General features: G+C 46.2%; 1 protein-coding gene across 3 annotated transcripts in view; it reads right to left on the bottom strand.

The window, feature by feature from the left end:
- The window catches only part of LOC309711680 (plexin-B2-like), a 156,106-nt gene that overhangs the window by 33,597 nt on the left and 108,549 nt on the right, over window positions 1-13,960 (bottom strand). For all 3 annotated transcript variants that reach the window (XM_082542114.1, XM_082542116.1, XM_082542115.1), the window contains 5 exons: window positions 11,812-11,917; window positions 10,995-11,131; window positions 10,357-10,539; window positions 9,286-9,379; window positions 6,186-6,383 (listed from right to left, as the gene is read on the bottom strand). In XM_082542114.1, coding sequence (XP_082398240.1) covers window positions 6,186-6,383; window positions 9,286-9,379; window positions 10,357-10,539; window positions 10,995-11,131; window positions 11,812-11,917 — 718 coding nt within the window. The remainder of the gene's footprint in view (window positions 1-6,185; window positions 6,384-9,285; window positions 9,380-10,356; window positions 10,540-10,994; window positions 11,132-11,811; window positions 11,918-13,960) is intronic.

Genomic DNA, 13,960 nt, shown 5'->3' with positions numbered 1-13,960 from the left:
ACGAACAGCTGGTCACTTTGTCTGACACTCTGGGTTCGGTCCATGTAAATGCGCAGGGCACGGACTGGACACAAGGTATGCAGCCGCTGTTGCTCCTCTGAGGAGAAAGGCGGTGGGCAAAAAGCCGGCAGTTCTATAGGGGAACATGCGCCGACAACCTTCGGGACAAAGGCAGGGTTGAGCCGCATACAGACCCTCGTATTATCCGAGGAGAACTGAATGCATGACTGATGCACCGAGAGAGCGTGGATCTCTCCCACACGTTTAGCAGAAGCTAAAGCAATTAAAAGAGCCGTCTTCAAGGACAGAAATTTTAACCCAACCTGTTCCAGGGGTTCAAATGGGCAACAGGAGAGCGCAGCCAATACTGTGGGAAGGTCCCACGATGGAGCCAACGGCCTAGACGAAGGCAATTTACGGCGTGCACCCTTCATGAAACGGCATATTAAGGGATGCTGGCCAACAGTCTTTCCCTCAAAACCAATATGGCAGGCTGAAATTGCTGCCAAATACACCTTGATGGTGGAGAAGGCTTTACCCTTATCAATCAGGGCCTGAAGAAATGACAGAATCACAGCCACCGAGCACTGAAAAGAGATGGCCTGTGATTCTAAGCACCAGCTTTCAAACACACGCCACTTGTGCTCATATAGCGTCCGAGTAGACGATGCTCTAGAACACTGAATAGTGTCGATAACACTATGAGGGAGCCCCACCGTGTTCAGGTTAAACCACTCACGGGCCAAGCCCATAAAGCTAGCCTCTCTGGGTGGGGGTGGAATATCTCCCCCTGTGCCTGAGACAGGAGGTCTCTGCGTAGTGGTAACGGCCAAGGGGGGCCGCACAGCTGCTGAAAAATCTCCGCCAGCCAGTGTTTCCCTGGCCAGTGCGGGGCTATCAGGACCATATAGTGACTTCTCTTCCTCACTCTGGCCAGAGTTGGAGAAATGAGGGCCACTGGGGGAAAAGCATAGAGGAGGGTTCTCGGCCACTCGTGAGCTAGAGCATCCACCCCGAGTGGAGCTCTCTCATCGTGCAGCGAGTAAAACAGGGGACACTGAGCATTCTCCCTGGATGCATAAACGTCCACGGTCGCCTGACCGAATCGCAGCCAGATCTGCTTCACCACCTCCGGGTGAAGCTTCCAGTCCCCATACAGCGGGTTGCCCCTGGAGAGAAGATCTGCTCCAAAGTTCAAGATCCCCGGCACGTGAGTTGCTCTCAGTGACAGCAGGTGGACACTGCTCCAGACTATCAGTCTGTGTGCCAGCGTGTGTAACTTGGGGGACCCCAGACCCCCCTGTCTGTTGATGTAGGCCACAACGGTGGAATTGTCCGACCTCACTAAAACATGATGACCTCTCAGCCAAGGGAGAAAGTGTTTTAGCGACAGGTGAACCGCCAGCAGTTCCAGACAGTTTATGTGGGCGGAGCGCATGTGAGGGCCCCATTCCCCATTCACTGTTCTGCCCTCGTGGGTGGCCCCCCCAGCCGGAAAGAGAGGCATCTGTGGAAATCACCTTCCTGGCTGAAACTGCCCCCATGGCAACGCCCTGAGACAAGAAACCTGGCCTCTTCCACTCGCGGAGAGCGAGTGAACAGTCTGCAGAGACTCTCACGCGACGGTGGCCGTCTCGGTGAGGGTCCAGTCCCCACGAGCCCACCCAGCGCTGAAAGCCTCTCATGTGCAGGCGTCCCAGTGTTATCGCCACTAGAGAAGAAGCCATCAGACCAGAACACACGCCATTTCGGTGTCCCGTCACCTCTGTCACAGGCGAGCGAGGTGACGGGCTCATCTGCATCATCACAGCCGTGGAAACGCGAGTCTCCACGGGCGGCGTTATGGCAGACGGTGCTCCGTTTTTCAGCATGTTTGATTTTCTCATGCGTTTTGCAACACTCGACAGCGCCCTCGGCAAATTGCCTGGATGCGCGTGTCGGGGCTTTTTTAATACAGAATGCATGAGGGAAGTGCTCGTGTGGAACATGTCCCGTTGAACTTGCTCTGGAACGGAGCTGGGAGGCGGCAGGGCGGCCCATGAAGGGGGGAAACTGGGTTCGCTCCCGCCTAGAGGAGAGGCTGTCAGGCCGGCCGCTTCTTCCTCCTCACGATCGCGGCAGCGGGGGGAGGAGGAGGGGCCGCTTGAGGTCTGGCCTGGGGAGACTGCTTCCGAGTCCATGGATTCTTAGTGGCCCCGGCAGCCTGGGGGGCTGCCTGCGTCTTAGGCACTTTGGGAATCCTGAAAGCGGGGACCGGGCGAGACGCTGCCTGCGCGAATGACTGGCGCGGCGCTGCTGGGGTGGCGTGCTGGGCCCTCCTCGGCAGGCAGAGTTTCAGAGCCTCATCATCTGTGAATCCCAGGAAGGCGGCAGGTCCTGATGGAATACATGGAAAGGTTCTCAGAGCATGTGCTGACGAACTGACCGGAGTCTTCACTAAAATCTTCAACCTTTCCTTGTCATCAAACACCGTCCCGCCCTGCCTCAAAACCTCCACCATCATCCCCATCGCCAAGAAGACAGCTGTGGCCAGCCCAAATGACTACAGGCCTGTTGCACTTACGCCTGTAGTGATGAAGTGCTTTGAGAGACTGGTCTGTCAGCACATCAGGGCCGGTCTGCCTCCCACTCTGGACCCCCACCAATTTGCCTACAGGAAAAATCGTTCCACCGAGGACGCTATCACCATAGCGCTCCACACTGCGCTGAGTCACCTGGAGCACCGAGGAAGCTATGTGAGAATGCTCTTTCTGGACTTCAGCTCAGCATTCAATCATATCATCCCGGAGATCCTGGTCCAGAAACTGTCTCACCTGGGACTCTCCACCCCCATCTGCCTCTGGATCAAGGACTTCCTGACAAATAGACCACAGTCTGTCAGACTCGGCCCCCACCGGTCCAGCACCATCACACTCAGCACCGGGTCTCCACAAGGATGTGTTTTGAGTCCCCTCCTGTTTACGCTCTACACATCCAACTGCTCCCCTACCCATCTCTCAAACACCATCATAAAGTTCGCGGATGACACCACAGTGGTTGGACTCATCTCAAGGGGGGAGGAGTCGGACTACAGAGATGAGGTCAACAGACTGACTGAGTGGTGTTCAGTTAACAACCTCCAACTGAACACCACGAAAACTAAAGAACTTATCTTGGACTTCAGGAAGGGCAGAGCAGACCCGGCCCCACTTTACATTCACGGGAGCTGTGTGGAGAGGGTACACTCCATGAGGTTTCTGGGCGTGCAGATATCTGATGACCTCTCCTGGACTGCAAATACTACAGCGGTGGTTAAAAAGGCCCAGCAGCGTCTCCACTTTCTGAGAGTGCTCAGGAGGAACAACCTGGAGGAGAGGCTGCTGGTGACATTTTACAGAGCCACCATAGAGAGCATCCTAACGTACGGCATAACAACATGGTATGCAGGGTGCTCAGCTGCAGACAGGAAAGTACTGCAGAGGGTCATCAACACAGCCCAGAAGATCACTGGCTGCTCTCTGCCCAGCCTGGAGGTCACTGCAAACTCTCGGTACCTCAGCAGAGCTGGCAATATCATCAAGGACCACTCTCACCCCAGCAACCAACTGTTTGAACTATTACCGTCAGGCCGACGGTACAGGTCACATAAAACCAGGACAAACAGATTCAGGGATAGCTTCTTTCCCAGAGCTATCACCGTAGTAAATAAGCACAAAAACAATTGAACCTATTCCATACCGTCACTGTCATTATATTATGCTGCTATTCATACTGTCATTATATTAATGCTGCTATCCTGTATATATTGTACATACTATTGTTTGAGTACTTACGATTGTTTTTTTTGTACTTTTTATATTTTACATTTATATTTATTATTGAAACTTGCACCAAGGGAGTGGCACTCCAATTTCGTTGTACTCTGTACAATGACAATAAAGGCTATTCTATTCTATCTCTCTTTTTCTCCTCACATCTCTTCTGCATGGATGTAACAGCCGCACCGAAGAGACCGTGAGGGACGACAGGGGTGTCGAGGAGTTCCTCTTTTTCCTTAGTCGTCAGGTTGGTGAGCCCGAGCCAGCGTGCTCGCTCCTGAAGAACCATGAGGCCCATGGCTCTCCCAGTAGCCTGTATGGCTACCTTGTGGAGGCGGAGGACGTGGTCAGTTATAACGCAGATTTCATCCCACACTGTGGTATCTGTGTTAGCTGTCATGTCCTCTTCTAGCTCAGCTTGGTAAGCCATTAGCATAGAAGAGGCGTTGTGGGCTCTTACTGACAGAGCCGCTGCCTTGTAGCACTTATCTGTAAGGCTAGACAGGAAGCGGTCTGTTTTGGAGGGGAGAGATGGGGCCGATGAGGACAGAGACGTCTTCGGGTGAAGATGGCTCGCCACCAACGGCTCCACTTGTGGCATCCGGCGGAGGCCGATAGACTCCATCCCCTCACAATCCAGCAGGGAGCTCCCCTTGATGGGGTGTTTCTCGCTGTAAGGTTTTGCTTTCCACGTCACCGCTATCTCATCGAGTAGCTCAGGAAAAACAGGCAACACATGCTTCCCCGTCTTTTTCGCCTTCGGCAATTTCTTACCGTCAAAACGAGACTTTACAACCTCTGTTTGTATGGCGGGCCACAGGATGTTGAGCCTAGCGGCTGCGCGCTTGCACATGTCCTGCATGTCGAGATCCAGGGGAGACGGCGGTGTCGGTTTTTCAACCTCGCCGGTAGCCGAGGGCTTTGCAGCCCAGCTGATGCTAGCCAAGGAGGTGGAATCGTCCTCCTCGTTAGCATCTCCTCCCCAGGTGACTTCAGCATCGCGGAAAAACACACGATCTCCGTGTGCCTCCAGCGACGGGAAAGCGGTCGCGATGGGCTGAGGGTCTGCCTCTGCCCAGCTCGGCCCTGGCGTTGCGGCCAAATCATCGGGCATCTCAGTTTCTCCTTGCGCCGCAGCAGCCTCACACAGCAAAGGGTCGCCGCCCGACAGGTTAGCCCGGCGAGCTAGCCTGCGGCGGAGTAGTTTGCGTGGGACAGCCGCGCAGTGGATACAGTCGTGTGCAGGTGTCAGGGCAGCCTGAGCGTGAGATAAGCCCAGGCATGCCGCACACACGGGGTGTGTATCCCAGGCAGAAATCTTCTTGCCGCAAGGACAAAGTTTTGCAACTTCGTTGGCCGTCGTAGCCATGGTTAGCTAGAGGGTTGCGCACGTTAGCGAGACTGACACTGAGTGCGGAGAATATTGCTATTCCTCGCTAGCGTGGGGTGAAAAGTGTTGCTACTTTTCTACAGGTATTGCTACCTAATGTGTAAAACCGCTAGCGTCGAAGGGTATTGCTACCTGATGGTGAAGCTAGGGGTACCTTTATTAGCAGAGTGTTGCTACTTCACTTTCGGAAAGTATTGCTACTTCCCTGGGTGAAAGTATTGCTACTTGGCACCCGCACTATCCACAGAACAGTATTGCTACTGCTTGTATGCTAGTGGACAACTGAAAGCTGGGAACAAAGCGCCCGGCGACCGAGTTGTTCACTCGAATCTGTGGACAGTTTAGCTTTAGCACCCAATAGCACAGTTGTCTACAGGCTTCTGTGAGAAGCGAGAAGAGGTTTTTGAATGACATCTGACGCTATGTCAGCCTATTATATAGGGAGGCACTGGCCCCTCCTGACATGGGCGTCACCTAGCCAGCCTGTAAGGGCTGGCGTAATGGTATTTGAGCTTCTGATGAGGTCACGCAGGAGGCGTTCCCATAGTGAGACACGAAACGAATGCTATGAAAGAGAACAAAGCTTTGTTTAATTGGGGCCCCTGCCCAAAAAACACTGCATGATTTCAGATAAGTGTTACGAAACTACTTTTTGTGTAAACACTTGCACGTGCATTTTCTGGTGTTAATCTTTTTGTGACCCTGCAGTGTTTGTCATAAAACAGTTTTACAGCATTACACTAAAAGCGTGTTTATTATATCATAAAATGAACATTTTTTAAAAAAAATCTTTTTTGCTTCCAAGCCAAAGCGTTCACTGAGCTCAAATGACAAATGTGCAGCAAATGCAACTCAGCATCTTTTCCATTTTTATCCTCAAGTCAGATAATAAGACAGTTTGTCTTAATTAGGACACACAGCAGACACCGACTCTTCAGGGAAAAAAGGGAAAACATAGTACTGCAACTGCATTAAAGTGACCTCGTGGTTGTACTCACAGTAACGATAATCATGCTGTTCGCAGTGATGATCTTGTTTTGTAGATTATTGAAGCTGGGGTTAGGGTGGTAGTGAAAGGGCTTCAGCTCCTTCTCCCAGTTGTCCAGCTTGATGACTGTTTTCAAGTGCTGGTTTAAGGAGCCGTTTACTGTTGGAGACTGAAACTGGATGACTGTGTCGTTCTTCTCATGGGCAAGCTGAGTTGGATAGAAGGACAGTAAAGCGCTTTACAAATACAAGCATGACAAAAAATGCAGGAAATTACAGCATGGAAAATATGGAGCAGCACTAAAAATAATAATGCGAACACTGGGCGTTACTGGAGTGAATATAATACATGGTAATAGACTGTGGGGGGGAAGAAAAAGCTTGTTTTGGTACAATGGGGAAGGTAAAATGATGTGCGTCTTTTCAGTCATTCTATTAAAATCTCAATCTTCAATCATAGAATGAGGCCTCTGATGAATCATAACTCACACTGAGTCACTCCTCCACTGCCTTTCTATGCTTGTTTGTGATTAACTGGACTGATGGTGATATTTCTGTCACTCTCATTGTTTCGACACTACGTGCATGACAGCTAAACTCCACGGTTCTACAAGTAGGTAAAGTTTTCCAACAGAACAAAGCAAAGGCGTCAAAATGTCATTATTAACACATAACAGAAAGACTGAGAACACACATTTTAAGTTTTCAGACATAATAGTACCGGTAATTCCTATGTTTTGGTATCTAGTGTGCAGTGTAACAATGTACAATATCCTGTGATTGGGACTCACCCTCTTTCTAAACATGTCAATAGGTGGTTAGGAAACATCTGGACTGTAATCAGGGTGTCATTGTAAATTCAAGTGCCAAACTTCAGAAAATAAGGCTAATAATTAAGTTAATAAAAGGTGTTAATTTGATATTTGTTATTTTTTCTGAAATATTTTGTCTTTTAAATAGTGATTCACACAGGGCTAAAATTGGTTTAGAAGTAGAATACAATAGAAATACGTGTAAAACTACCAATTTTAGACACACTCACACCTTTCCGCAGGGACTGGGTTCTCTAATGCTTATTGTGAGCAGCTGAAAGAAGAAGCACGTCACAGAAGTCTCTGGCATAATATCAAAACCAGAATTTCTTCAAATTCTCCCCTTCACCTTTTAAAAATCTTGCAAATTGCCCATTTGAAGGCATTTTGAATGTATATTTACACTCACTACTATAACATGCCAAATCTGTCCGTATACTCCTCCTACACAATCAGGATTCAGCATCCACATGTGGCACACAGCTACATGTTATCTGGATTAGATTTGACAACATTAGGTTGCCTAGCAGCCACCTACAATCAAACTGCAAATGACCAACTTTTTGCATATATGCAAATATAAAACTTCATAAAAGCATTGTATCATTTTCATTTGACAGCAGTAGCATCTAATTTGCATCCACTTAATTTGACTATTATGGCATCTATTATGACAACATTACATTGCCTGGCAACCACCTGACCTGAACTACAATTACATTTATATAGTAGAGGAAAAGTAAAGAACTCCAGGGGACCCACAAAAATAGTTTACTCTATTTAGAGACTGTATCAAAAATTTAATGTTGAATAAATCACTGCATTAATGTACCTGAAACAATGAGATCTGAAGGTATGTGAATTAGTCCAGTCTTCAAAATAACTTTTGAATGTTATTAACATTATATAGATTTCTATTTGATGGAACAAATATAAATCCATACCAATCTTTCACTACACATTTAACATCGTGGGAAGGTGTCTGGCTGACTGTAGCACACTTTTGTTTTTTAGACAATGGAGGTCCCATAATCATACATACACATAAATGCATTTTGCTGTATATAAACATTAAATCAGTCCCATATTTATCTTCTAGATAAACAAGTTCTACCAACCCCTTTTTAAAGGAACTTTTCTCAGTGTGATTAGGTACATCACTTTGCCAACAGCACAAACAATACTGTACCATAGGTATGTGCTGGAACTTTAACATGATCCATCCATTAAAAAGTTATTTTTGTTGCTTCCATTAGGTGTGCAACAGTCACATTTGGTATAAGTAAACATTTCGAAGCAACTATTTAGTAGGATTTTCTGCGGTCCAATCAACTGCGATTTAGAAGTCTATAAAAATCCATCTAGGTTGTAACTACAAACATATGCTGCACAGACTCAAGGACTCACAGGAAGTTTAAAATCCAAAATAAGAACTAGTTGGTCTTTACAGAGAATAAAACCACACACAATAAATAAAGTTCAGGTCAGCAACTTGACCTAGAAATCTACATGTTTTTAAATATATGTCAGCAGCCATAATGGGTCCTCATATTTGGGTCTGGCTCAGAGATGGACTTAAACCAAGAGAAGCTTGTGAGGCTGACCAACCAAGGTCTTTGAGATAACACTTTACATCTACTGCTAGTTTGTGGCAGCCAGAAAATTATTTTTCTGTCCTTTGGTAGCAGGGCCAGGGGACTTCGCTGGGACGGGAGTAAAATCGTGAAGAGTGAAACGGGCACATAATCTTCAGTAACCCTGATTCTGGTTTAAAATCATTTCCTTTAAATTAAATGAACAAAACTGCTACTTCTTAAGACTGCCCAGTACACTGGAGGGCAGACGGTGGCAAGCTGTGTGCAGGTCCTTAAAGTTCCCTGGCACAGTCAGTCCTACCTGATTGAGCTGGACGAGGGCCATAGTTACATTCTGGGTGAGGGTGAAACATTGGTGGTAATATCTGCAATCCTACAGGTTTTAGGGATTTATGGCTCAGGAAGTGACATGAAGTATTATAAAATCTCACTGATCAGTGGCAGCAAGGAGGAGTGGACATGTGTGTTTTGTTTATTGTTGTGTGTTCGTTTAATTGCAATGCTTCACAGAGTTTGAATGAATCAAAACTAGAGTTGGGGTTCATGAGAAGTGGGGGAATTGAAGAGTGGTGGTACTGTGAGAGAGGGAAAACATGGGAGAAAAAGCAACATTTAGGAGAAAGGGTAAGAAGATCTAAGATAATGACTGTCAGAGATGCATCAGTGCATTGACTCAGATGAAGATACGGAAAATGAACAGGAACCTCTGAAGCCGACCAGTTGCCTCCCTGGACCTTCATGATTGCAGTCTGGATTATGTCAAATCCGGAGCCGGTTACCACAATGTTCCTCCCTCCACTAAAACACACAAACAAACATATCTATTCACACCAAAAACACAGGAAAATACATATTAATCAAATGTATTCCCAGCCAAACAAAGACGAGAGCACAAGCTCACAGGACGACAGACAGTTCTTAAAATGCACCTGGGGTAATTTTCACCGGAGATGAAAACAAACTGTCGTCTGTTGTTTTAGTCAGTGTACCTAATCGTGTGTCAGAATTGCAGCAGAAAAAGCAAGGGAACCATCAAATGCATCAATTTTCAGCAATTATCAAGCAGTTTGTTACAACACCAAAAGCAGCAATGGTTCAGCCAGTTTCAGCCAATCACTATTAAATGCACGCACGCACACTCAGCAACTCTTGGAGGAAAAAATCCTAGATCCTAGTTTTAAACACAAGAAGTTTAATGACATTATTAAGGTTTCCCAAAGCTTCAGACAGAAATCTGCAGGGCAAAGAACAAGGCAGGTAAGTTTCTAAGTGTTCAGTTTTCTACATACAGAACAATCCTATTTGCCTGTGTCACTAATGTCAACTTAGAAGCTTTTTTCTTTTTATTTTAAAGCACATATTCAAAAGTAAAAGTCAGCCTGTGTCTTATTCTCTTATTTTTGGCCATCAAGACAGTAATCAGAATGGCATTTTCACACTTCTGAGGTTTACAGGTTGGGGAAATTTGGACTCGCAAAATAACAGAGTTAGTCAAGTCAGAGAGGGAGAGTTTCTTATCCAACTATGAATTTTTGATCATACCTACTCAGTAAGACCATATGTATGTACAGAATGCATTTAGTACTTGGTCATATTGGTCTTATTAGGTAGATATTTCAGATACTTCAGAGTGAATATGAAAAGTAGATCCTTGGAACTCCCTTCAGCAAAAAAAAAAAAAAAAAAAAAAAAAAAAGGTAAAAATACAACATGTAACAAACAGATAGAGTGAATGTCACAAACACCATGACTGCATACTGCTGTGTTAAACTGACCAGACAAAGCTTGCTTTGGGCTGGTGATCCTGCACAGTGGGGTTTTCAACAAACCGAAAGCTAGCCGGGATGCTTTTTGTGGTTCTCTTTCCATACTTCATTACGACGTCGAGAGGGTCAGAGGGCACTTTATCCACGCGGTATTCTCCTGTCCTGCAGGTGATATTTTCTCCAAAGTGCTCCCTGCCAAGACAAGGACATAGCTCAGTACTCGCTGGCTGAAGGAGTGGGGGTGGCACAAGGTCACTGTGCAGTGGAAGCCAACATGGCAGCAGGCTGACAGCTTGTTAAAATCTGTCTTTGCTGCTTCTCTTGCTCGTTATTTTTCTGTTACCTCTGCCTAAAATGTCACCGTGAATCAGTTTTGACAGAGCACTGGTGGTCACAACAGTACAGGAAAATTGTAAGAGAAAAAACTCCCTCCTCATTGTGACACTAAAGTTTAGGTCAATTCAATTTTTTGCTTCAAGAATATACACATATATAAAAAAAAAATCAATTTATGGACTTCAAAATGTGCGCAAAGCAGAATTTGCATAGAATTAAATGTCTGAATAACAAGTAGCTCTATTAACTAAAGAGGCTGAATTGAAAAAGTTTGGTCTGAATGAGAATTATTGAAAAAAAGAAATCCTTACACACTGCAGTTCACCCCTCCGATGGTAACCTGGACATCTTCCTTACTGCCAGCATTCAGAAATAGTCCAGAGATTGTAATGAGGGTTCCCCCTGCTTTAGGACCTCTATTTGGCATCACCTCCTCAGGCATCGGGTCCTAATGAAGGGGAGAGGGTGTCACCAAATACCACCTTAATACACACTCATATTTCAAGTACACACTAACTACTGGCAGATGCTGGCACACACTAGAATAACACACACAGATACAGCTCCATGTCAGAAATATTGCTTCTCAGCCTGATCTAACCCGACCCACTCTTTCAGAAACATTCAGACACACAAACTCCCACAAGCACCACATCTGCCTCAATTTGCTGAGCAAACAGTTAGGAGGAGCACTCCCCTGTGGGGAAGCTTTAGCAGAGCCAGAGATATGAAAAGCCAGTTAAATAGCTACGCTGTAGCCTCTTAGAGTATTAAAGTAACAAAGGGAACGGCTGCACAGCATCTGGTTAAAGAGGAATGCCTGCACATTTTGACTTACTGTACAGTAAATTACCACAGCAATGTGCATCTAGGTGCCTAATTTACTGTTACATTTAGCATGTTTGGTCAGTCTTCTTAACTGTCATGCCCTTGGTATGTTTTGATAAGAGTTTCTCTGGAGCTAATAAATGGAAAACATAAAACAGTCCATAAAACAACAAAATCAGCTGAAAGCTTTTGGATGAGTTTAATTTCTCAATAAAAAGTTGTACAACTCAACAGAGGACGTGCAGCTGAGGACAGTGTATGTGTGTGTTTGTGAGTGTGTTTGTGTGTATATGCATTTACCCTGTAGGTGAAGGAAACAGAGGAGGTTCCTCTCTTCCCTCCATTCACCTCGATCTCAACCTGTCCCCAGTCAGCTTTATCAGCAGGTCCAATCTCACACACAACTCTGATCAGAACAACAGAAAAAATAAATTAATAAATAAACAAAAATAAATGCTGGGACTTGACCTGGAAACTCAAAACTGGGTAAAGAATTATTTACTATTTACATATTAAGGCAAGTTTCAACTATTTTATGATGGTAATGTCCACTATACTGCTAACAAGTCATATTTTTAAAATGACTTTTTTTGTAGTGAGAAACAGAATTTTACGCTTTCGGTTCGGTACGCATATGTATCGAACAATACAAAATTTGTAATTTATTTTATCAACTTTCCTTCTGACGATGCTGTCTGTGTTGAGCGCTCAGTGAATCTGCGTTCGACTACTCCGCCTAGGCTGCACTGTCGAGCGCAGATCCACTGACACAGACAGCATCGTCAGAAGGAAGAGCGCAGGGCAAGCTAGCGAGACAGAAGTTAAGCTCTCCTTGCAACATGGCAAATTGAACCTCCCCCACCCTCATTCAGATCTGGCGTTTGGAATTATTTTGGTTTTCATGTGATCAAAGGAGCTTGCAAAGAAAAGCGTCTGGACTTCTTTAAGTTGCTTGAAGACGTTTCACCTCTCATCCGAGAAGCTTCTTCAGTTCTAAGGTCAAATGGTGGAGAGTCCCAGATATAAACCTAGTGGGAGTATCCCCCCACAGAGGGACAAAAGGACCCCCTGATGATCCTCTAATCGCCTGAGCCAAGGTGGGAAACTGGGCGTGGGTCCCAATCAGCCAGAGTTTCGGGTGTGTTCATTGTGAAACCTGGCCCCACCTTATCATGCGAATTCCTGAGGTCAGATGGCCCAGGATGTGAGTGGGCGTTAAGGCGTCTGGGAAGGGATCTCAAAACTGGATTATAGATGGCAGAGAGTTGGTGTCGTAAACCCCCGCCTCTGTTCAAAGATGGTCGCTCACAGTGGACATAGATGGCTTCTTTTCACTCCTCTTTCAAACCATCTGTCCTCTCTGTCCAAAATGTGAACATTGGCATCCTCGAAAGAGTGTCCTTTATCCTTAAGATGCAGATGGACTGCTGAGTCTTGTCCTGTGGAGGTGGCTCTTCTGTGTTGTGCCATGCGCTTGTGAAGTGGCTGTTTGGTCTCTCCAATGTAGAGGTCTGAGCATTCCTCGCTGCACTGTACAGCATACACCACATTGTTAAGTTTGTGTTTTGGCGTTTTGTCTTTCGGGTGAACCAGTTTCTGTCTGAGCGTGTTGCTGGGTCTGAAATACACTGGGATGTCATGCTTGGAGAAAACTCTCCTGAGTTTCTCTGATACGCCGGCTACATAGGGGATGACAATGTTGTTGCGTCTGTCCTCCCTCGCTGGTGTCTGATCTTCTTTTCTGTGCCTCTTTGCTGACTTTAAGAACGCCCATTTAGGATAGCCGCACGTTTTGAGTGCTTCCTTTACATGTGTGTGTTCCTTCTTTTTCCCTTCAGGCTTAGAGGGAACATGTTCTGCCCGGTGGTGTAGGGTCCTGATTACTCCAAGTTTGTGTTCCAAAGGGTGAAGGGAGTCAAAGAGGAGGTACTGGTCCGTGTGTGTGGGCTTCCGGTAAACTTCGATGTTGAGTTTGCCGTTCTCTTCAATGTGCACAGCGCAGTCCAGGAAAGGCAGACAGTTGTCCTTTGTGTCTTCCCTGGTGAACTTGATGTTCTTATCCACAGCGTTAATGTGCGCAGTGAAGGATTCCACTTCTTGTGTCTTGGAATCTTGTCTTGGAAAGAAGTCCAGACGCTTTTCTTTGCAAGCTCCTTTGACTACGATGACCTGGATGACTGAGAACCTTCACAGACGTTTTCATGTGATGTATGACCCTGAAGGTAAGCGCGTCATGGACTAAAGTAAAACAGTATGTTGGATGTGCCACGCAATGCTCAATTACATGGGTGGGAACTAGTGTGTTAGCTCAGTTAGCTCGTTAACATGTTGGCCGTCTAGCCCCATGCAGGGGTAGCTCGTTAACGGAGATTTGCCGTGTTGTGGCGTTAACGTCATTTCAACGAGATTAACGCTGACAGCACTAGTGGGAACACAACGAATATGACTG

The sequence above is a fragment of the Aulonocara stuartgranti genome (genome assembly GCF_965226115.1).
Source record: "Aulonocara stuartgranti genome assembly, chromosome: 7".
In the NCBI taxonomy this organism is placed as follows: Eukaryota; Metazoa; Chordata; class Actinopteri; order Cichliformes; family Cichlidae; genus Aulonocara; species Aulonocara stuartgranti.
This window is presented reverse-complemented; position numbering and strand designations above follow the sequence as displayed.